This window comes from Pogona vitticeps, chromosome 2 (assembly GCF_051106095.1).
Source record: "Pogona vitticeps strain Pit_001003342236 chromosome 2, PviZW2.1, whole genome shotgun sequence".
Taxonomy (NCBI): Eukaryota; Metazoa; Chordata; class Lepidosauria; order Squamata; family Agamidae; genus Pogona; species Pogona vitticeps.
In genome coordinates, this window is record NC_135784.1 from 17,627,796 (window position 1) to 17,650,457 (window position 22,662).

General features: G+C 45.8%; 1 protein-coding gene across 1 annotated transcript; it reads right to left on the reverse strand.

Moving 5' to 3' along the window:
* Positions 1-193: 193 nt before the first annotated feature.
* On the reverse strand, positions 194-16,263 carry LOC144583016 (uncharacterized). The gene is given in 8 exon segments (XM_078388208.1): positions 194-2,991; positions 9,150-10,142; positions 11,507-11,605; positions 12,531-12,657; positions 13,412-13,482; positions 13,934-14,069; positions 14,331-14,787; positions 15,322-16,263. Coding segments are annotated over 7 exon segments (2,847 nt in total). The 5' UTR covers positions 14,757-14,787; positions 15,322-16,263; the 3' UTR covers positions 194-1,996.
* Positions 16,264-22,662: the final 6,399 nt, after the last annotated feature.

Below are 22,662 nucleotides of genomic sequence, written 5' to 3' on the forward strand. Positions count from 1 at the left end.
CCCCCACAATAATAACAACAAGTTTAATGACATCGGAGATCCTGGGCTCATCGGTTAAATGGCAAGACCAAGTTTGGAGTTTTTCTCCTCTTACGTTGAAGGGGAAACCTGTTAAGAGTTCGATAATGAAAAAAGTTATGAGGCGCCGCTGAAACAAAAGGCAGTTACTTCTGTTTAAAAAAGACCAAGACCCTTTGTTACCAAATAAAGATGTTTCATTAGAAAAATATTCAGTACATGACTCGTCTTTGCAACATCTGATCTCAGTAGGGGACTGTTAGTAATTTTTAAAGGACCCCTCCTGAAGATCTAAATAGGCCCATTAAAGGACTGACCCCAAGCCAATGAGGGCTTCAAAATGTAACGCTAACACCTTGGATTGGGCCGAGTATGCAACGAGAAGCCAGTGGAGATCTTACAAACCTTCGAGTCCTGTGATCACGGGACCGTGTGCCACTTAGGAGCCTCTCTGCCGCATGTTGCACCAGTTGAAGAGCGCGGCTTCTCTTCTCTGGCTTCAATTTAGAAACAGTTGCCATGTTCAATGCGCTTGCAATGCTCCCAGAAAGACTAACTCCACAGGAGCAGGAGAGGTGTACACAGCTGGTATTGCCAACTTTCAAAATGCATTCTGTGTTCTTAACAAGATAGAAGAGACAGATCTCTGCCCCATGGAATATACAGTGAAAATGTACATGTATATGCCTTGTTATAGTTCAGTGGCAACCATGTACAGTGGTGCCTCACTTAACAAGCGCACCGTACAACGACGAAATCGCATAGCGATCCCTTTTTTGGGATCACTAATGAGATCGCTCAACGTTGTTTAGATAGGGCGAAACTCGCTTTGCGAAGATCGGCAAGCATTTCGTTTACCGATCTTCGCAAAACGAAGCCCCAACGATCAGCTGTTCGGTGGACAAAATGGCCGCCGGAAGCCCCGAAATGGCTGCGCGCAGCGTTTTCGCGCCCTCCCCTCACTTAACGAGGGTGCGAAAATGGCTGCCGGCCATAGGAAGCATCGCTGAACGGTGAGTTTTCGGCCCATTTGGGTTTTTTTGATCCGTTCAGCACCACTGTATTCAGAGAATAACAGTGGAGGTACCAAGTGCTAAACAAATGCTTCCCAGCTTCTCACAACAGAGCATGCAGTTGGGCCGGCCAAATCATTAGACACAAGGAGGAAGCATCCAAAGAGGCAGAGGATGGAGAACTGCTGTGTGAGTATGACTCTGAAAGAAAGAGGGCCAACACACGACAGAATAAGCTTTCATTTCAAGGTGCCCATTCAACTTCATTGTTGCTGTCTACTCCAGGAAGAAATGCAAGTAACTTCCTAATAATTTTTGATTATAACAAACCAAAAGCAGAAATAACATTTGCATGAAGAATAACCAAGACAAGTCAGAAGGCACACATCTCAATTAGGCCTGCTATTCCCCATCCTCTGGAGATGGGCAAGGAGTTTGTGCCCTAATCTCCACTCTAAAGAAAGAGAGAGAAAAAATAACAGTATAAATGGAAAAGATCAAAACAATAATGATTTCTCTAAGGTTCCATCTATTAACAACTCTGACTGTAGAGTAACTGGAGGAATTTAAACTTTACTGCTGGATGGGATCTCCATGGCATAAAAGATAGTAGTTTCAGCCACCAAGACATAATCTTCCCATGAATTGTGGGAGAGCTCAAAGAACATCAGCAATGACCCTCCTATGCAGCTTTCCCTGTCTACACTTTGTGACGAATCACAAAATATGATTTGTGAGAACAACATTTCCCACACACAAAAGCATTTGTGTGGTTTCTCTCCAGTGTGGACTCCCTGATGCCTCCCGGAGTCTAACTCAGAAATATGATGTCTGAATCACTTTTGCAGTTGTATGATCTCTCTGTTGTGTAGACTCTCTGCTATCCCAAACGGTGTGAATTTTAAGTAAAACACTTCCCACACACCTGGTATTTGCATCATTTTTTTCAAGAGTGGACTCTCCTTTCATTCAGAAAGGTGGAATTGTGAGAATAGCATTTCCAACATTCTTGGCTTTTGGATCATTTCTCTCTGATACCTCCTAAAGTTTGATCTTTTATCAAAATATCTCTCACACTCCTAGCATTTCTATAGTTTTTCTCCAGTGTGAACTCTCTGGTGTATAAGAAGATGTGAATTCCGAGTAAAACGTTTTCCACACTCCTGGCACTTGAATGGTTTCTCTCCTGTATGGAGCCTCTCATGTGTCAAAAGATTTGAATTCCGATTAAAAGATTTTCCACACTCCTGGCATTTGTATGGTTTTTCTCCTGTGTGGACTCTCTGGTGTACAAGAAGATTTGAATTGCGATTAAAAGATTTGCCACATTCTTGACATTTGTATGGTTTCTCTCCGGTGTGGACTCTCTGATGTATAAGAAGGGTTGAATTGTTTCCATAACATTTTCCACATTCATGGCATTTGTATGGTTTCTCTCCCGTGTGGACACGCTGGTGTTCAAGAAGGTGTGAATTCTGAGTAAAACATTTCCCACACTCCCAGCATTTGTATGGTTTCTCTCCTGTGTGGACTCCCTGATGTGTCAGAAGGTTTGAATTGCGATTAAAAGATTTTCCACACTTCTGGCATTTGTATGGTTTCTCTCCTGTGTGGATTCTCTGGTGAACATGAAGGGTTGAATTGTTTCCATAACATTTTCCACATTCATGGCATTTGTATGGTTTCTCCCCTGTGTGGACACGCTGGTGTTCAAGAAGGTGTGTATTCTGAGTAAAACATTTCCCACACTCCCAGCATTTGTATGGTTTCTCTCCAGTGTGGACTTTCTGGTGTGTTAGAAGGTTTGAACTGTGATTAAATGATTTTCCACACTCCTGGCATTTGTATGGTTTCTCTCCTGTGTGAACTATCTTGTGTTTCAGAAGGTTAGAATTGTGAGAAAAACATTTCCCACACTCATGACACTTAAATGGTTTCTCTCCTGTGTGGAGTCTCTGGTGTATCTGAAGGGTTGAATTGTGATTAAAAGATCTGTCACATTCGTAGCATTTGAATATGTTCTCTCCTGTGTCCAACTGAAGGAAGCAATTGTTGGCAAAACATTTCCCAAGTTGGCATGTTCTTCCTCCACTTCTGATTCTCTGGTGGCTGAGAAGTTCAGGTTTTCTGTCATAACCTTCTCCAGAAACTTCATTTCGGAAACATTTGTTTGCATTGTGGACCTTCTCATGAAGTGTAAGGGTCATACTTTCAGCAAAATGTTTACCACACATGGTGCATTTGTAGGGCGCTCCTCCGGCATAACTTTCCTGATCTGCTGGAAGAACAACAAACATAGAAAAGTTTGAATCCCAACTGTGAGAGAAATAATCTTCTAGAGGGGGAAAAGAGTCAGTCAGTCATCAGTCAGTCAGTCAGTCAGTCAGTCAGTCAGTCAGTCAGTCAGTAGTCAGTCAGTCAGTCAGTCAGTCAGTCAGTCAGTCAGTCAGTCAGTCAGTCTGTCTGTCTGTCTGTCTGTCTGTCTGTCTGTCTGTCTGTCTGTCTGTCTGTCTGTAGTCATCAACTGGATCCTGAAAAAAAAACTACCTCAGGAAAAGAAATTGAAAGTCCTCTCAGTCATATGTGTTTAAAAAATTGGCATTTAGGTCATATATGGGGATTGCTTTGCCCATTCTTCAGTACATTTCCCATCAATGTTCCTGAATTGGGTGCAAACCCAGAGTTACTTAAGATGGAGCCATGACCATTCAAGGAATATGAAACTGAAGCCATCTTGCTCTTTTCTAAGGAAATCACTTAATTTAGCTCATAATACTTAAAAATATAATCTCCACTGCTCTGTGTTCCGCTTAACATGGTGAGGGAGCTTTTCCTTCTTTCTTTCCCCCCTCCTTTAGCCCATCTCCATCATTCATCATCACACAGGCTGAGAAAGAACACCCCCAAGAACAAATCCATCCATCCATCCATCCACATCCATCCATCCCAGGGCAGACAAAACTTTGCTCTTGAGGGAGATGAGCTCCATTTCCTATTGTGCTTTACCACTGGTAGCCTGACAGAAGCTGATGGGATCTGGAATCCAGTGATTCTGGGAGGCCACAAGGAGTTCAACAGACCTGCTTTTAGGACCCCTATGGGCTGGCATGAATTGGGTCACTGCTGTGACTTGTATTTTGCTGTTATCACACTTAGCATGAACAAAGGAAACACAGAGACTTACTGAGAGAGGCCACGATCCGACGGTTCTCCTCCATGACTTCCCTGTGGAGGGATCTCTGTTCCAGATCCAGCAGTGCCCATTCCTCCTGGGTGAAATTCACAGCCACTTCCTCAAAGGTTACCAGACCCTGGAGGGAAAAATAAAACATTTTCTGTTTTACATTAAAAGAATCCCATATAATCTACGAGCCAAAGTTAAGATGAGGTGGCTTGGATTTATACTTCAGGACTTCAACTCAATCTTCCTGCAGGAAGTTCTTGTCACTAATGGGTAGGATCACAGGGGATCCCTAGCTCCTCCCAGGACAAAGACCAGATGCATCCGAATCCCACTTCTTCAGAAACAATGGCAGGACAGAGAGGGCTGTGGCTATCAGAGCCAATTCCCAGGCTTCCAAGAAAGTGGGGAGAGAAATCTTGATGGATGGAGGGGAAAACTTTACCTCCCTTGGGGACACATTCAGGGCTAGAAGTGACCAATTGGGGGTTGTAGCAACCCTCCAGCTCCTCTTGTTTTCCTTAACTTCTTTGGGTGCTACTTGCAATTTTCACCTTTTATACGCTGCCACCAGAGGATTTTCCTCAATCTACCCAATTTTAATAATGAGTCACAGCTGTCAACATTAACAAGGTTTATTTATAGGATAACAGTTCAATCATACATGGAAATCAAAGCTGGTCTTATTTTATTCATTCAATATATGTTCTTTTGATTTGAGATATGCTTGCGTAGTTAGCTTTTCTTTAATCACGATGTTACTATATTCAAACAGCTTCTTTTATTATTATCACTTTTAATTCATTCAATTATTAACCACCCAAACTTTCCAAGACTTGTCCTATTCCTATCTCTTTCAATCTCTCCCTCCATCTATTTCTCTTCTCTCTAACACAGCCACGGCCTTAACTGCCTTAAACTGTCATTAACTGTCTTTTGTCTTCTTTTATTCTCTTGGTTCCGCCCCTCCTGTTATGTCATAGGCTCCCTCACCAAAACTCTGACATGACTGACAGGAGTGTTCTGAGAGCTGTCCGGTCACAGGGGCATTCAAGAATATAAGCCAAAACAAATATATAGTGGTGCCTCGCTTGACGACGTTAATTCGTTCCAGCGAAATCGCTGTAGAGTGAAAATGTCGTCAAATGGAAAAAAAAACCATTGAAACGCACTGAAAACTGTTCAATGTGTTCCAATGGGCTGAATACCTGCTCATCCAGCGAGGATCCTCTATAGGGGTGACCATTTTCGGTGCCTGTAGTGCGAAAAATCAGTCCTAAAAACAGCAGGGGGCCATTTTCTTCAGCTGATGGCCATTTTGAAACCCGACGATCAGCTGTTTGCTGATTGTGGTAAAGCGAAAATCGGTTCCCAAAGAAGGGAACCGATCATCACACAGCGAAAAAACCCCATTTAAACCATCGTTTTGCGATCCCAAAAACGTCAACGTTAAGCGGATTCATTGTTAAACGGGGTAATCATCCAGTGAGGCATGACTCTCTCTCTCTCTCTCTCTCTCTCTCTCTCTCTGTGTGTGTATAAATAATGGAAACAATAAGTAAACAGACGTTACAGCCAGCTTCCCTTTTCTTCATCAGATAGATAGATAGATACATATCTTTTTAGAGATAGATAGATAGATAGATAGATAGATAGATAGATAGATAGATAGATAGATAGATAGATAGATAGATAGATAGATAGATAGATAGATAGATAGATAAAACTTTATTATGGTCTGGTCGGTTGGAGAGACCCTAGAGGCCTTTAGGCCTCAAGAAAATGTCCCTTCCTATCTCCCCATCCTTCCACCTCCAGATGGAAACAGGGGCATCGGCTCCTCCAAGGGCTCCCTCGCCCTGCAGGGATCCCTTCCAGAGCTTCCCCAAAAGGGTGACCAGGATGGGCTGGATGGCGAGTCCGGCTCAGGGGTGAGGAATCGGAGAGGACAGGCGGGAGAGACCCGCCCCAATTAGGCAGGATGTTAGGGGTCAGGGCAAGGGCCTTGAAGAGAGCAGCAGTGGCCCAAGAGATTTTGCTGCCTGAAGCAATGGGCCACGTGGTCCCCCCCACTCCAAATAGAGAATCTGCCTGGAGTGGCTCTTGGCTCCGCCTCTCCATCCCCCAGAAAAAAAGGGGGGGACAGGCCAGAGGGAGTGGGAAGGGCTGCCCCCTCCCCAGAACCTGAAATCTGAAGGCGTTGCTTTGTTTTTCCTAATGGCAAACCCTCTCCTGCACCCCTGATAGGGGCTCGTCATCCCAAAATTTAAAGTCCAGGCTACTGAGCTCACTGGGGCCAGTCCGCTTTCCTGCTCAGGGTCACGCAGGCCTCGGGTCTTCTCTTAAAAACCTACTTATAAACAGGGTTTTTAAATAGTCTGCACCTGGCCTTTCGTCTTCAGACTCACCATCAAGCTCACCCGGGTGGGAAGCTCTGAACAGGATCCCTCGCAGGAAGAGTCACCCCTTGGAGGAACCAAAGCCCACGTTTCCTTCCGGAGGGGAAAAAAAAGGAGGACACAGGAAGGGACATTTTTTGGAGGGACTCTGGCTGTGGAGGACTCTGCTCTGCTTCCTGCCCACCTTCTTCCCTTCCCCTCTAGAAAGTCCCACTCTATGGGCTTAACTCTTCCAGGCGAGAGGAAGACAGAAGCATCCGCACCCTTGCCTTAAATAAATGCTGGCCTCTCAGGCACCCGGATCTCTTGCTTCCTCTTAGCTTTGGAGGTTCCTGGCCCAGAAGATCTCTGGACTGACCATGCTCTTGTTCTCAGATCTTTCTGGACCCACTTCCACCAGGCATTCTCACCCAATCTTTTGGTGAACCACTTCCTCCATTTCCAAGACTTTGGAAGAATCACTTTTAATAACCGTAACGTTTGAACTGCAGAGCTGGAAGGGATCATGAAGTCCTCGTTCCATCTGGAAACAACTGAAAACATTTTTCTTCAGGCAATTTTAATGTCTAAATTCAACATGGCCAGATGCCTCTGCCTGCTGCCATTACAGTGGTGCCTTGCTAGACAGTTACCCCGCATGACAGTTTTTTTTGCTAGACATTGACTTTTCGCGATCGCTATAGCGATTCGCAAAACAGTGATTCCTATGGGGGAATTTCGCTGGATAATGTTTGGTCCCTGCTTCGCAAACCAATTTTCGCTAGACAACGATTTTGACAACTCCCTCCGTGCTCAGGACCTAAGCTTTGCAAGACAGCAATTTAAACAGCTGATCGGCGGTTCGCAAGGCGGCTCTCTTATGGCCGATCTTCGCTAGACAACGACGATTCTTCCCCATTGGAATGCATTAAACACATTTCAATGCATTCCAATGGGGAAATGCTTTTCGCTAGACTATTTCGCTAAACAGCTATTTCAGTGGAACGGATTATTATTGTCTAGTGAAGCACCGCTGTATATTCTTCTTAGGTCAGGCGGTTATTTAAAATGCCTTTACACTTTTTAGTCTGTATTTTAAAGCACTGAGACACAACCTAGGGTACAAACCAGGACGTTTAGGGGTACATGAAAATTGGTGGGAAAAGCACATACACCAACAGTGTAAGACAAGTCAAAAGCTGTGAAATTCATTTGATGTTACGACGAGTGGTGGAGCTTTGTTCTTTTGACAAATGCTGGGAGTCCCTCCGTAAATAACATAATGCGAACATGGCATTACAGTGCACATATTTGGTGGTGCGTCTCTCACAGGCTTATCTTTCACTCTTCATAAACATTTGAGTGCTGTTTTACCTGTACGCGTGTGTGTGTGTGTGTACGCGTGTGTGTGTGTACGTGTGTGTGTGTGTGTGTGTGTGTGTGTGTGTGTGTGTGAACACACACACCAGTACAGGTGTGTGTTTATATAATTGGGCACCTCAGTCAGTCCTGTGAGCAGTGTTCAATGAGCGAGTTCTTCTGTGGTGTATTTAGTTGAATTCATTGTATCCTTTCAGCTTTGAATTTAAGCACTGTATATATTTAACCCAACTGCCCGGAGTTGGAGGCAGTGGAAGACAGGAGGGCCTGGCGTGCTCTGTCCATGGGGTCACGAAGAATCGGACAAGACTAAACAACAACAAAATATATTTATGCACTGTCCATTCACAGGAGCAGGCTATCGGGTGTTGAACAGACGATTCCATGCCTCTCACCCTAGAGGCTGCAGCTGTTCCAACCCTATTGTTAGATATAAGGAGGAACCGTGCCTGGAAAGAGACCTGACAAAGCTGTTAAACAAGGGGTGACGTTTAACTTTTATTGGAAGGCAGCTTTCAAGAGCCTTAGCTGGCCCTGGCAAGTTGGTCTGGTAATGTTCATAGAAACAGAGAAGCCGAATCTACAACCAAGGACATCATTTTTCCCCTTCACATGACACTGCCTCCTAAAGTCAACATGATGTGATGCTGTCTCGGATCACAAGCCAGTACGCTTTGGGAACCATGCATACCCACGTACAATGCAGACTGTAGCAAAAACAAAAGCAGAACAGCAGTTGGATTAAGAATCAAAATAAGGCAGAAAGCACAAAGAAATAGAAAGATAAAAATGGGAGGGGGACTTTGCAGAGAGTTCTGTTGGAATAGAAAAAAGCAACCCCTGTTTTGTTTGGCAAAGACTCCATCCACGTACAATGTTGCTTCTAGAGCAACTTGAACTTCACAGCCAGAAGGGACTCCATGATGTAACAAATATTAATGGGCCCAATGTCTTCGTTTACTTTTGTGATCTCTCACATCTGTAGGTTTGCCCCGTTGTCAACTCTGTGACGAGTCTCAAGGTATGAATTGTGAGTGGAACATTTCCTACATTTCTGTTATTTGTGTGGTCTGCCTCCTCTGTGGATTCTCTGATTCTTCATGAAATCTTGACTCAGGAATAATATACTTCCCCCAGTCTTGTATTTGTATGACCTCTTTGTTGTGTGGATCCTCTGATGTTTCAGAAGGTGTGAATGTTGAGAAAAACATTTCCCACACTCCTGGCACGTGTATGGTTTCTCTCCTGTGTGGACTCTCTCATGTTTGAGAAGATGTGAATTCCGAGCAAAACATTTCCCACACTCTTGGCATCTGAAGGGCTTCTCTCCCGTGTGGGCTCGCTGGTGTGTCAGAAGGTTTGCATTCTGAACAAAACCTTTCCCACACTCCTGGCATGTGTATGGCTTCTCTCCTGTATGAATTCTCCGGTGTGTGAGAAGGTTCGAATTCCGAGCAAACTGTTTCCCACATTCCTGACACTTGTAGGGTTTCTCTCCAGTATGAATTCTCTGGTGCTTCACAAGGCCTGAACTTTGAAAAAAACATTTGCCACAATACTGACATTTGAATGGTTTCTCTCCCGTATGGACATTCTGATGGGCAAGAAGATTTGAAGGGTAAGTAAAACATTTCCCACACTCCTGGCACTGGTGTAGTTTCTCTCCGGTGTGGACTCTCTGGTGGGTCAAAAGGGCTGAACTGTAACAAAAACCCTTCCCACACTCCTGGCATTTGTAGGGTTTCTCTCCGGTGTGGACTCTCTGATGTTCAAGAAGGGTTGAATTCTGAGCAAAGCCTTCCCCACACTCTTGACATTTGTAGGGTTTCTCTCCCACATGGACACTCTGGTGGGCGAGAAGGTTTGAAGGGTAAGTAAAACATTTCCCACAGTCTTCACATTGGTACTGGACTCTTTCATGCATCTGAAGGAAGAAAGGGCCGGCAGAACTTTCCTCACATCCCTGACACGGGCGTTTTCCCCCTCCTCTCTCCAATGTCTGCTGGCTCGTAAATTGTGGCTTGCTGTCCATTCCTTTTCCAGAGGCTTCATTTTTGAAAAGTATGTTTTCATATGGTACCTTCCCGTGAACTGGAAGTGCCACACTTTCAGGAAAATGTTCCCAATACATGATGGACTTGTAAGGTTCTTCTCTGGCATAACTTTCTTCATCTGGTGGAAGAACAACAAGTAGAGAAAAGATTGAATCCCAACTGTGTAAAAAAACAATCCTTTGGAATGAAAAAAAAGGTCTAAATCAGCCCGAAAGAGCCTGAAAGGAAAACAATGTAAGGAAATAAGAGGATATAGAGCTATTTTTTTTCTCCTTCAAAGGAGCAGGGCGCTCTTTTGATCTCTTTGCTGATCCACATTTTAGTCTCCTAAAACTCCCAGTCCAAAACTTCCATTGTGACTCCTTCAGAGGAACCCTTCAGTGAGGATAAATTTTATTTATTTATTTATTTGATTTATATCCCGCCCATCTGGTCTATATGAACATTCCCCCAGGACCTGATGTGGAGGAAGAAGTGGTGGTCCTGCCGGACCTTGGAGCCTCATCCTGTAGCCGATGGTGGCCGAATCAAAAGCCGCCCAGAGTGGTAGAATATACCAGATGGGCGGGATATAAATTGAACAAACAAACAAACAAACAAACAAATAAACAAAAAAGAAGGATTCCCACCAAACCCTGGAAAACATCCAAGTGGAAGGCATAAAATGAGTTTGAGGCATCCCATGGAAGTGTACAGCAGCAGGGATGGGCTCCTCAAGAGAAAGTCTTCTCAGGAGCAGACCACCTTTTTGGGAGAAAACTCTTGCCCCCCAGGCAAAAGAGGGCACCCAACCTTGTAGGTGAGACTCTTTCCCAGACAGCCAAACATCTCCCCTCAAATGTTGGGTGGATGCAGCCCAGCTGACTAAACCTTGAGAGAGAAAGCACTAGACACTGGAGCCCATGTTCCTCTGGTCCCTGCTTATGACTGTAGGGCTTTCTGATCAGGGCTGGGAATGGACTCTCTTGGTTTTGCTTCTGGATTTTCCTCTTTGGTGGTAGCAACTAGAGATGGGGGTATTCGTATACAAATATCCCCACACAGCTGGAGTTAACTAGGATCCAGCCTCTGGGGCCAGACCGTCCACTCCCACATCCGCTGGTGGCAGTGGCCCCGCTCATCCTTCCAATCACTCCTGAGCGCCGTTCTCTTCCTGGTCGTCTAGCCACTCCTGGCAGAGGGAAGCAGGACGAGTCTCCTTGCAAGGCTGCCGAGCGGCACTCCGGAGCAATTGGAAGGAAGAGAGGGGCCACCGGACATGTGAGTGGATGGGCTGGCCCCAGGGGCCAGACCCTTGTTAACAGCCTCAGCTGTGCGGAGATATTCGTGTTCGTATCCCAGTATCCCCATCTTTAGTAGCCACTTTTGGAGTGGCTTAATTTAGATCCTCTGCACCTGTCTGCCATTACTGTCTAGTAGAACGTCTTGGCCACAGAAATGTTACAGGACCCACCCTCCACCTTATTCGCAAGGAGCACCAACCTGTTAAGCCCAGCTCCTCTTTCGCTCTCTCGTGAAGTGGTGCGATGGCAGCAGGAAAGTGGAGAGGTTCGGTGGCTGCGTAAATGTTTTCCTCACCATCTGCAGCAGAAAAAGATCTCTGTTGTTTTGTTCATCAGAATAAAACAGACTTTCCATTTTTTCCCCCAAAGAAATCACTCTCTCAGTTTGGCTCACAATATTGAAAAATGTCTTCTCTGGGGCCCCTTTCCTAGACCTTCCAATTTAACTTGCTTCTTTCTTTTCAATTTGCTTTAGCCCCTGCCTGTCATCCATCATGACACAAGCTGTGAAAGAACATCATCAGGTTTATGCAATTAAGCAGAGACAGACACCCACCAGTTTGTCCCAATTCATCAAGGCGGCAGCACAGGTGGGACTGCTTTCCCTCCCTCTCCTCCTCTGGCTCGATCGGCCACTCACCAGCTCCAGCATGCTAGCTTCCTGCACCTCCTCAACTGATCTTCCAGTCCAGGCAACAGTTCAGGCTTCTCTGCCCCGCCCCCCTCAGCTGATCTGCCACTCAGAGAAACAGGCAGGACAGAAAAGTCTGTGCTCTTGCTCTTGACTGGGAGATCAGCTGAGGAGGTGGGAAAAGCAAACAAGCAAGCAGGGACTGGCTGATTGGCTGATCAATTGAGGAGGTGGGGGAGTGGAGCAGAAGCACCTGTGCTGTCACCTTTATGAACTGGAATGAATCGGTTCAAGGCCATTTCTACAGTCAGGATCAAAATCCCTTTCCTAACTCAAGTTTCACCTCTCCAGAATGCCCTAACACTGGGTGGAGAAACCTCTGTATTTGATGAAGATGGGCTCCATTTCCTCTTGGGCTTTACCACTGGCCAGGCTGATGAGGACTGATAGGATCCAGAATTCAGCCCTTCTTCAAGCCCACAAAAATCCTCCAGCTCTGCTCTAAGGCACCCCCCACCTTCCCATGAGAATGGTTGTGGTTGACAGTACTGTTACTACACTTAGTGTAAACCATGGAGAGAAGGGGACTTACCACAATAGGCCATGATCTGATTATTCTCCACCATGACTTCCCTGTACAGGGATCTCTGGTCTGGATCCAACAGTGCCCATTCCTCCTGGGTAAAATTTACAGCAACCTCCTCAAAGGTCATTTGAGCCTGAAGGAAAAGAAAGCATTTCCTGCTTAGGTCTAACAGAATCTAATATAATTTGTGAACCAAACTAAAGATGACGTAACTGGAATTTAAATCACAGAACATCGACCTTTTTGGGTGGAATTCACACTTCTAATAGGACTTTCCTGTTATCATTGATTTGGAGTCCAAAGGACCCCATACTCCCTCCACATGCTTCTGAATCCCATTTCCTTGGGAACAACAGCAGGAGGGAGAGGGCTGTAGTGTCTAGTTCCAATTCCCAGACTCCCCATAAGTGAGGGGGAAAGAGCTTGAGGGATGGAGGGGAAGATTTTACTTCTGGATAGGACCAGGGCTAGAAGTGGCCAATTGGGGCCACTCAAGAATGTAAACAAAACCAAGGAATTATATAAAGAACGGAAACCAGATAACACACCCGGTTCCTTTTTTTCCTTGATTAACTGGATAGAGGAAGAATTGCAAATCTCTAACTGCTGATTTTCTGGAAGTCTCCAAAACTGGGGAAAAGCTGCTTTGATGATGACAGAGTTTTAAATTTTGGCAGGCTGGGGCAGTCGAAGGGTTTGCAACAATGGCCTTGAAGAAATATACATTGCCTTCTGTGCTTCAGATCCCAAGTGAGCCACTGTTGGAAGAAAGATGAGGAGCTAAAGCAGACCTTTGGGCTGCCCAAGCAAGACACTTTTCGTGTTCTTTGCTCTCCCGGCGGAAAACAGAAGGAAACAATCTTTTCAGAAAGGCTTTGCTCTCCTACCTTATCCAATTCCTCTCCATCGCAGGGAAGAAGAGATGAAGGACCGCTTCTTCCACACAGCTTTCCAGCCCCTGGGGAAGAGACAAAAACAGTGCTATCAATTAGTCTCAATGATTGAAATCAAAAGAACACTGATTAATTAGAACATAACAACGTTGAGGTCTTTAACCTATTATTGGAGGAAATGTAGTATACAGATATCATTTGTATAGGTAAGAATGTGCAAGAATAGTCAAGTCACTGGTGGGTGTCAGGCTCTTTGCTACTCATAGTTTGCCTCTGGATCATCCCAGCTCTTCCTTTTTTTCATTTGGGTAAAAATGCTTCTCTCGTTTGACTTTCAACTCATAAAGAGACAAATATAAAATGCTTTGGGAGGGGGCAAAAATTAAAATGCCTTTCTGAAGCATAGAAAAGACTTGTGATAAAAGATTTGTACCCACACCCCACAAAAATGTCTTGCTTGGTACAGAAAAAAAAATACAGGAGAAACATGCACCCACTCCCAGCAGGAATCCTTACCCTTCAAGGGGGCATCTCCATCATCATCATCATCATCATGTTCCTCCCCTCTTGGGAACATACTCTGCCTCCTGTCCAATGGGGTATTTTCTACGGCAATGAAATCACACTGAAATTCTGCTGTGAAGTGTTTCATCTGATGGAGCAGTTGAGGACCGAAGCCAAGGTATTTGGAAAAGAAAAACAAAAAGGATAGGCAGAAATCTTGGCAGATTAAATTCTGTTATGGGGGGAGATGATAGATAGCTCTCCACCAACAATGGGTGAAGATTTTGTGGATATTCTCTATCAATAAGAGAGAATTGAGGCATATTTCCCCATCCATGCCTACTGGGGTACAGAGGCCATATGCTCCTCACCTCTGCTTCACAGCCCCCAGGAAGAAATGTTGTCTCACCTTCTGCTCTTCCTTCCTCTTCTCCTCTGCCTGACTCAGGAGGAAGCCTTCGGCCAAGGCCACCGCCTGGGAACTGGTCTCTGCTCCACATTCCCGCACCCAGCTCTGAAGCTCGAGAGGAATTATAGCCAAGAATTGCTCCAGGATCACCAGGTCCAGGATCTGAGCCTTGGTGTGCTTTTCTGGTTTCAGCCACTTATGGCAAAGATGATGGAGTCGGCCGCAAGCCTCACGGGGCCCCTCTGCCTCCTCATAAGAAAATCGTCTGAAGCACTGGCACTGCTCCTGTGAACCAATGATGTCCAGGTCATCCTGCCTCTTTCTTTCCCACAGGTCTGCCTTCCTTCCACTTTGCATCATAGGGGGGATTGTATCTGCTCCAACGCCAGCCAAGTCTTCCTCCCCCATCTTTGATCTCTGATTCATGGCAGTTTTCAAAGGAGTCTGAATTTTCTCTCTGGGGGAAAAAAAAGCCTGTATGAGCAGGACCTCCTTTAATTATCTGTAATATGAAAATATTGTTCTCTTAATAATTGCTACAGGATGTGTGAAGGCCAAATGTAGGAAATAAGATCTCATTCCTAAAGGAAAGACAGGCAAATGCCAAGGACAAAACCGAAACGAGGCCCCTGAGCCTTCCCCAGACAGGTCTTTCTTGTCATTCTCAACCAGGCATCCCCCAAAGCCACGCAACCTCTCTTTGATCCTGACCTACATTTAGCCAATTCTGAGGTACCTGAACCCCATCAAGGTTTTTTTTAGAATAAAAGGTACTCAGAGGTTATTCCCCAGGTTCATCTTCTCAGTCCTCTCTTGGACAAAAATATTACTTAGAGAAAACCACACACTGGCTCTGTGTTTTCCCCAATAAGACCACTTTCTGATTTTTGGGTTAAGCTACTTTGGCAAAAGGAGGTTCTATTTCTAAGGAACACCCTTACGAACAGTTCTTCTGGAAGAAACCAAAGAGTTACCCAGGGCAGCCACCTACTAGGGATTTCAAGCCTTCCCTCTTCTTTTTGTTTTATTTCCTGTCCTCTTCTGAATTATAACATCAGCCATATGATTAGGAAGAGAGAGAAACCACGTCCTTCGCCATCAGGTGCAGGAGACCGGGCAGCCCCTTTCCGGCCTTCCTCCTTTGCTGGGATGGTGGGGGTGGGGGTGGTGGAAATCAAGACTTGCACCCCCTTCCGCCTCTCCTGCTTCCTCTAAATTACACCAGCTTCCCCATCGGAGGACAGCTCGGCGCTTAAGAGCCACTCCAGGCAGACCCGGAGGGGGAAAAAAATAGAAGGAAACAGGAAATGACCTATTGCAGTGACGGACTCCTGCCCTGGAGGACTTTCTACTTCCGGTCTATCCTGTGTCTTTCACTTCTAGGAATCCCAAATCTATGTCTTTAACTCTTCGAGTGACTATAATGAAGGAAACATCCATTTCCCTGAAACGTTTGGCTTTCCAGACACGATCTTTTTGCTGGCTTGGGAGGTAAAGGGCTTTAGGGGGTTTCCAGCCCAGAAGATGGGAGAACTGCTCGTGTTCTTGTTCCCCAGATCTTTTTCGGCTCACTTTCACCGGTCATTCTCACTCAACCTTGTAATGGATCTCCATTTCTTCATGTTCTGTTCTTAGGTGGCCATTTCCTTTCCTACTTCTCCTCTCCTGTGACTGAAACCAGCCTGCTGGGGACTGTGGAGGGTTTTTTCCCAAGCAAGGTGCACCCCTGCTCCCCCCAGTCCCACTTCTGGATCCCTACAGGATCATTGAATCCATCCCCTTTCAAGGAGACTCAAGTGGGGAATCGAACTCCCAACCTCTGGCTCATCAGGCAGATGCCTAAACCAGTGAGCTATCCAGGACCGAATGCCCACCTCGCTCAAGGAGGAACCATTCCTGGGCACAGAACTACCTGCAGAGGTGGATAGCCCCCTCCCACCAGACTTCTCCAGGTGCAACTGCTCCAAAAGTTCCACTCCTGATTATGACCAATGTCAGCTCCATTCTTAAAATACCATCATTATTGCCATTTCTCCTGCGCTCGGTCCGAAAAGGGCAAAGCAGGATCCTTGAAAAGTTCACCTCTGGAGGGCTCAAGAGGTCTCCAGGAGCCACTGCTGTCGGGGATTCTGTGGCCACCCAGCCATGCCAACTTCTGTTGAGCCCTTCGTTTAATGCGTTCCTATGGGACCCCAAACTCACCGTTCAGCGAAGTTCCTCCATAGCGCCGCCATTTTTGCGCCCTCGGTAAGCGAGGGCAGGGCGCGAAAATGGTTGCGGCGGCCATTTTGGGCGTCTGGCAGCCATTTTGGAACCGCCAATCAGCTGTTAAAAAAACATCGCAATGCGAAGATCGGTAAGCAAAACGCTTACCGACCATTGCAATGTGATGTTTTGCCATTGAAAACATCGCAATGCGATCGCATTAGCGATCTGAAAAAACAGATCGCTATGCGGATTCATCGTTAAACGGTGCGCTCGGTAAGCGAGGCACCACTGTAGCTTGTAACAGATTATAGGAAGAACGGGATGGCTATTGCACCATTATCCATCAGTGGAGACTGGGTAGAAAGGGTGAGGGTTTTTTATTTTTTGGGTGTCCATATTGAGGAGAACATGACTTCAAGCGTAAATACCTGAGAGGTCCTGAAAAGGGCTCAACAGAGATTGTGCTGTCTCAGGATGCTTAGGAAGAATAACATCACTCAGAGACTGTTGGTCTTCTTTATCGATGCTCAATAGAAAGTGTATTGTCATACAGTACTTCAGAAATACAGTGGTGCCCCGTATAGCGATGTTAATCCGTTCCGGATTAACCATCGCTATGAGAAAACATCACTATACGGATAGGAAAATGCCATTGGAACGCATTAAACATCGTTTAATGCGTTCCAATGGCTTCTACACTTACCGTAAAGCGATGTTTCCTCATAATGGCAGCCATTTTCGCGCCTTCGGTAAGCGAGGGCAGAGCGCGAAAATGGCTGCGGCCACCGATCAGCTGGCCGCTGGCCGAAAATGGGGCTGGCGCTAGGGCAGGAGGGCGGGGGAAGGCTCCCACGCCCTCCTCCCCAGCTCACCGCTGCTTCTTCAGCCGGCTGACCGGCCGGCGATCGGCCAGGAGGGGAAAAGAAGCCTCCTTTCCCCTCCTGCCGAGCGCGCAGGGGCTTCTCTGGCTGGCGATCGGCCAGGAGGGGAAAGGAAGGGTCCTTTCCCCTCCTGCCGAGCGCGCAGGGGCGTCTGTGCCAGCGATTGGCCAGGAGGGGAAAGGAAGCCTCCTTTCCCCTCCTGCCGAGCGCGCAGAGGCTTCTCTGGCCGGCGATCAGCCAGGAGGGGAAAGGAAGGGTCCTTTCCCCTCCTGCCGAACGCCCTCCGACTTTTTCCCCCAGCTGACTGGCGGGAGATTCGGAAGAAGCCCCTCCTGTCAGCTGGGGGAAATGGAGCCTATGGGGAAAAATCGCAAAGCGATTTTTCCCCATAGGAAACAACGTTATGCGATCGCAAAAGCGATCGCAAAATCTTCTTCGTTAAGTGAATTCCTCGTTAAACGGGGCACCCGTTAAGCGAGGCACCACTGTAAACTTAAAACCTGGCTATTTGGGCAGGCTTTCCCTCCTGCTGTATCTTAATTTCTTATACTTTCGCCACCTTGGATCTATAATATATGTTTATTGGTTTTATTGTTTTAAAATTTGTAGACCGCCCAGAGTAGACTTTTGGTCTAGATGGGCGGGGTAGAAATCCAATAAATAAATAAAAATAAAATGCATGTGCACGTGGTACACGGGTTGTACAGTGGCCCAGAGAAAATCGCTCCAGAAGGTGATTAATACAGGACAGAAGATTGTTGGGTGCCCCCTCCCCACCTTGGAGGAAATGTACAGGTCCCACTGCCTCAAAAAAGCACAAAATATTATAAAGGACACCTCCCACCCTGGCGGTGGTTTGCTTGAACTACTACCATCAGGAAGACAATACAGATCTATTAAAACAAGGACAAATAGATTTAAGAACAGTTTTTATCCAAGAGTGACAACTTTGCTAAATTCAGTTTGGATTTAATCTGACTTATTGTAGTTTTGCATGTGAATGTATTTTGTTGCCATTGTATTATGCTGGAATTTTGTTAGGAGTTTACAGTGGAGTCTCGACTTACGGTCAGTTCAACTTACGAACTTTTCGAGATCTGTACTTCTCTGGCCGCAAATTTTCACTTCTACTTGTGGCTGGAAAATCGATCTACAGACCAGAAGAGGGAGGCGGGGAAAGCGACAAATTCAAATTTGGTGCTTTCCCCGCCTCCCCCTTCCACTCCATAGGCTGCAGATCTGCCTCCGGATGCCTTCCAGGGCTTCTCTGCTGCTATGGGAGGAATCTCGGAGCCACCACCACCACCGATAGTGCTTCCGAGGCACTATCGGTGGCACTCTCTGGTGTCTCAAAAGGCTTAAGTTATCAACATAAGATTTCCCACACTCCTGGCATTTATATGGTTTCTCTCCTGTGTGGCCTTTCTGGTGTGCCTGAAGGATTGATTTCCGAGCAAAACATTTCCCACACTCTTGGCATTTTTATGGTTTCTCTCCAGTGTGGACACTCTGGTGTGTCAGAAAGTATGAATACTGAGAAAAACATTTCCCACATTCCTGGCATATGTATGATTTTTCACTATGGTTTATTCTGTGGTGCTGAAGACGGTATGAACCTGTGATGGACTTTTCCTCCAGTAATCTGTCTGACCCCCTTTTCAAGGCAGCTAGGCCAGATGCCATCACCACATCCTGTGGCAAGGAGTTCCACAGACTAAAGAAATGTTTAGTCTGTGTCAAGAAATCTTTTCTTTGGTCTGTTCTCACTCTCCCAACACTCCATTGCAATGGATGTCCCCTGGTTCTGGTACTGCGTGAGAGGGAAAAGAGCTTCCCTCTAGCCACTTGATCCATGCGCTGCATAACTTCCTAGACTTCAACAGCATCCCACTTGACTCCGGTTAGTGTCTTTCTTGAAGGTGGCTGGTGAATTTTGGTTTCTTGCTGCTCCTACTGGCAGACAAACCCAGACCCAGCCCATCGACAAAGGGCCAGAGCCCCCTTCCATCAGAGAGACATCCTGACACTCAGCTTTCTCAGCTCACACAAGTATGTTGCCATTTCCCCCTCCCTCCCATGCTTTGGCCTTTGGACCCACCTGCCACTGGAATGCAGCCTCACTCCTGAGAACTTAAAAGTTGTCCTTTGGGCTGAAGCAAGTCTCTCCTCCTTGCTTCAAAGCAGTGGTTCTCAACCTTGGGTGACTTAGGTGTTCATGGACTGCAACTCCCAGCTGTGCTGGCCAGGATTTGTGGGAGTTGCAGTCCAAGAACCTCTGGAGACCCCAGATTGAGAACCGGTGCTCTAAGAGCAGCCATTCTCAACCTTTTTCAGATGAGAGGGAAGGCGACCAACCCTACAGTCAGCCAGTGGCTCCATGGGAACTAGAACTCATTGGTTGATCATGCGTAAAGATCCTCTCCCAAAAGAAATACTACCCTAAAAATGGTCGGACAAATGCTGTGAACGATCCCATCTTTGGAAACGTTTGCGAAGGCTTTGTGGCATGCAAGTCTCTTGGCCCCATCCTCAGGCCATACCACCTGGAACTGATCCAGTTTAACCTGACGATGGTGCTCTGGGCCTGGCCTTCAGATCTACTGGTATCGACTCTGAGGCCTGAAGAAGGAAGCAGAGCCAGCCCCGCCTTGAGACTGTCAGGATTTTGTTCTTTTGGTGAACAGGGAGTTAAATTTTAATATTGTAATGGAAGTGCAGAGTCACGAATGTAGAGTAAAAGCCAATGTAATCACCAACAGCATACAGGTGTAACAAGATGATGTAATGCTTGATTGTTAAGCAAGACCAGCTGTAAAGGGTGAAATGTGATTGGTTGTTCTGAGTATATATGTAACAAAGACAGAACAGACCTTTGCCACTCAGCAGTAAGTCTGGTGGTCATTTACTTCTATGTCATTGCACTGAATTTTTTCATGCCATATGTATATTGCCTTGTATATATGTGGTGGCACTGCAGGCTAAACCGCAGAAGCCTGTGCTGCAGGGTCAGAAGACCAGCAGTCATAAGACTGAATCCACGCGACGGAGTGAACTCTCGTCACTTTGTCCCAGCTCCTCGCCAACCTAGCGGTTCAAAAGCATTAAATCTGAGTAGATAAATAGGTACCATCTTGGTGGGAAGGTAAAACGGCGTTCCCTAGTCGCGCTGGCCACGTGGCAATGGAAACTGTCTTCGGACAAGTGCTGGCTCTATGGCTTGAAAAACGGGATGAGCACCGCCCCTAGAATCAGACATGACTGGACTGAAAATGTCAAGGAGAACCTTTACCTTTATAAATGTGTAGCTATATCTAATATACTATATTATAATCACTAAGAATTCTCTCATGTCGTTTTCTTCCCACGTCTAAGTCTCTTACTTTGCTATATTTAAGTGAGAAGAATAGATGCAGCCTAATAAGAGGCTCTCTATAACTAGTGTCCTTAGTTTCCAAGGCTTGTCTTTTCCTAACAGAGTGCTCTTGCCAAGCTTCACATTTCAACCGGACTCTTAAGAAGTTTTCTTGAGGCCAGAGCCTCATTCAGCCTCTGGAGTTGTGGCCCCACGCCGACAGAGACATGTTCAGATAAGTGCTTCATGAAGCAGAGCGTGGTCCCAGGCTTTAAAATCAAGACTCCCATCTCCACAGAATAAAGCTTGTGTTCATGTCACACCGAAATGTTTTATATGTTTAAATTCTGTTAACCTGAAGTCTAGTCAGGGTTAAACTGTTCGTATGAATAGGCAGGGTTTCTCTAATCAATTAGTGGATCAAGGGTACAAAATTCTCCACTAGAAATATTTTTGGCCTGCTTTTGAGCACATACAGATGAGCTCTTTCTGCCTCCCTTCTTACTAACAGCGTTAGAAGAGGCTAGCCACAGAGCTCGCGTTTTGCTGACAGGTGCACGGGAGCATCTTGTTCAATCTTGTTCACACATTCAAGAATACTAAGGCCCGACACTGATCTTACCGTATTCCGTGTTTGCTTAAAATCTCTTAATTTGGCACTATAAGAATAAAGGTAAACAGAATTGTCCACATTTATCCTTGCTCATTTGGGTTTTGCACCAAGAGTGTGTGTTCCTTATCACACAACTTGGTGTCTTCTGCATTGTGTTCAGGTCCTGGCTCTGACACTTGGCTCTATCTCATTAACATCAATGCTCATGCAATCCATGTAGCAGTAGTAACCTGATTTTTTTTTAAAAAAACATCGACTTTAGTATCTAACTGCGGAGCCAGAGGTTGGGAGCTTGAGTCCTACTGTGCTTCCTAGGAAAAGAGCCAGCCGGTGTGGCCTTGGACGAGCCACACAGTCCCGGGGAACTGAAAACCACTTCTGAGTATTCTCTACCTAGAAAACCTTGAAAAGGGTCACCATATACCAGAATTGATTTGACGGCACACCATTCTTATTTGAATATAAGCTAAATCAATGATCAAACAAAGAATCCAGGGTGCAAAATTACAATAGAGCTTACTTTCCAAAACCAAGTAAAAGAAAATAAAATGAAATAAAAATAAAATAAGTATTGTTTCCCAGGCAACAAGCCATTTGTGCCTTATACAGTGATGCCTCGCAAGACGATGTTAATCCGTTCCGCGGAAATCGATGTCTTGCGAAAACATTGTCTTGTGAAACCAAATTTATCATAGGAATGCATTGAAAATTAATTAATGCGTTCCTAGGGAATTTTGTGAATTTCGTTGTATGGTATACTGTGTATATACTTACAATGACAATAAATTATATTATTATTTTTTTTAAAAAAGGAACTTAAGGGATAGGGAGCTGGGGAAGCACCATGAGAAGACTGGCGGGGGGGGTCCCCTCACTGCGATCACCAGCTTTGGAGGTCCCCCGCCAGTCCTCTGATGGTGCAGGGAAAGCCTCCAAAGTGCTCTAAAGCCGGTGCGGGCAGTTTTGGGGCACCCCCGCCAGGGCTCTGATGGTGCAGGAGAAACCATCAGAACCCGGGGGGGTGCCCCGAAACCACCCACGCCGGCTTTAGAGCACTGTGGAGGCTTTTCCTGCACCATTGGAACCAGCGATCGCAAAAAAACAATCGTAAAGCGATTTCGTCATCAAGCGGGGCAACCGTCTAGCGAGGCACCACTGTATCTAACTTCTATTTATTTTGTTTATTGATCAATCTGATTATTTGTTTTTATTTTCATGATTTGGTTTGTTTATGATATAATTTTACTTTGTATTCTTTTGATGTGAACTGTCCAGAGT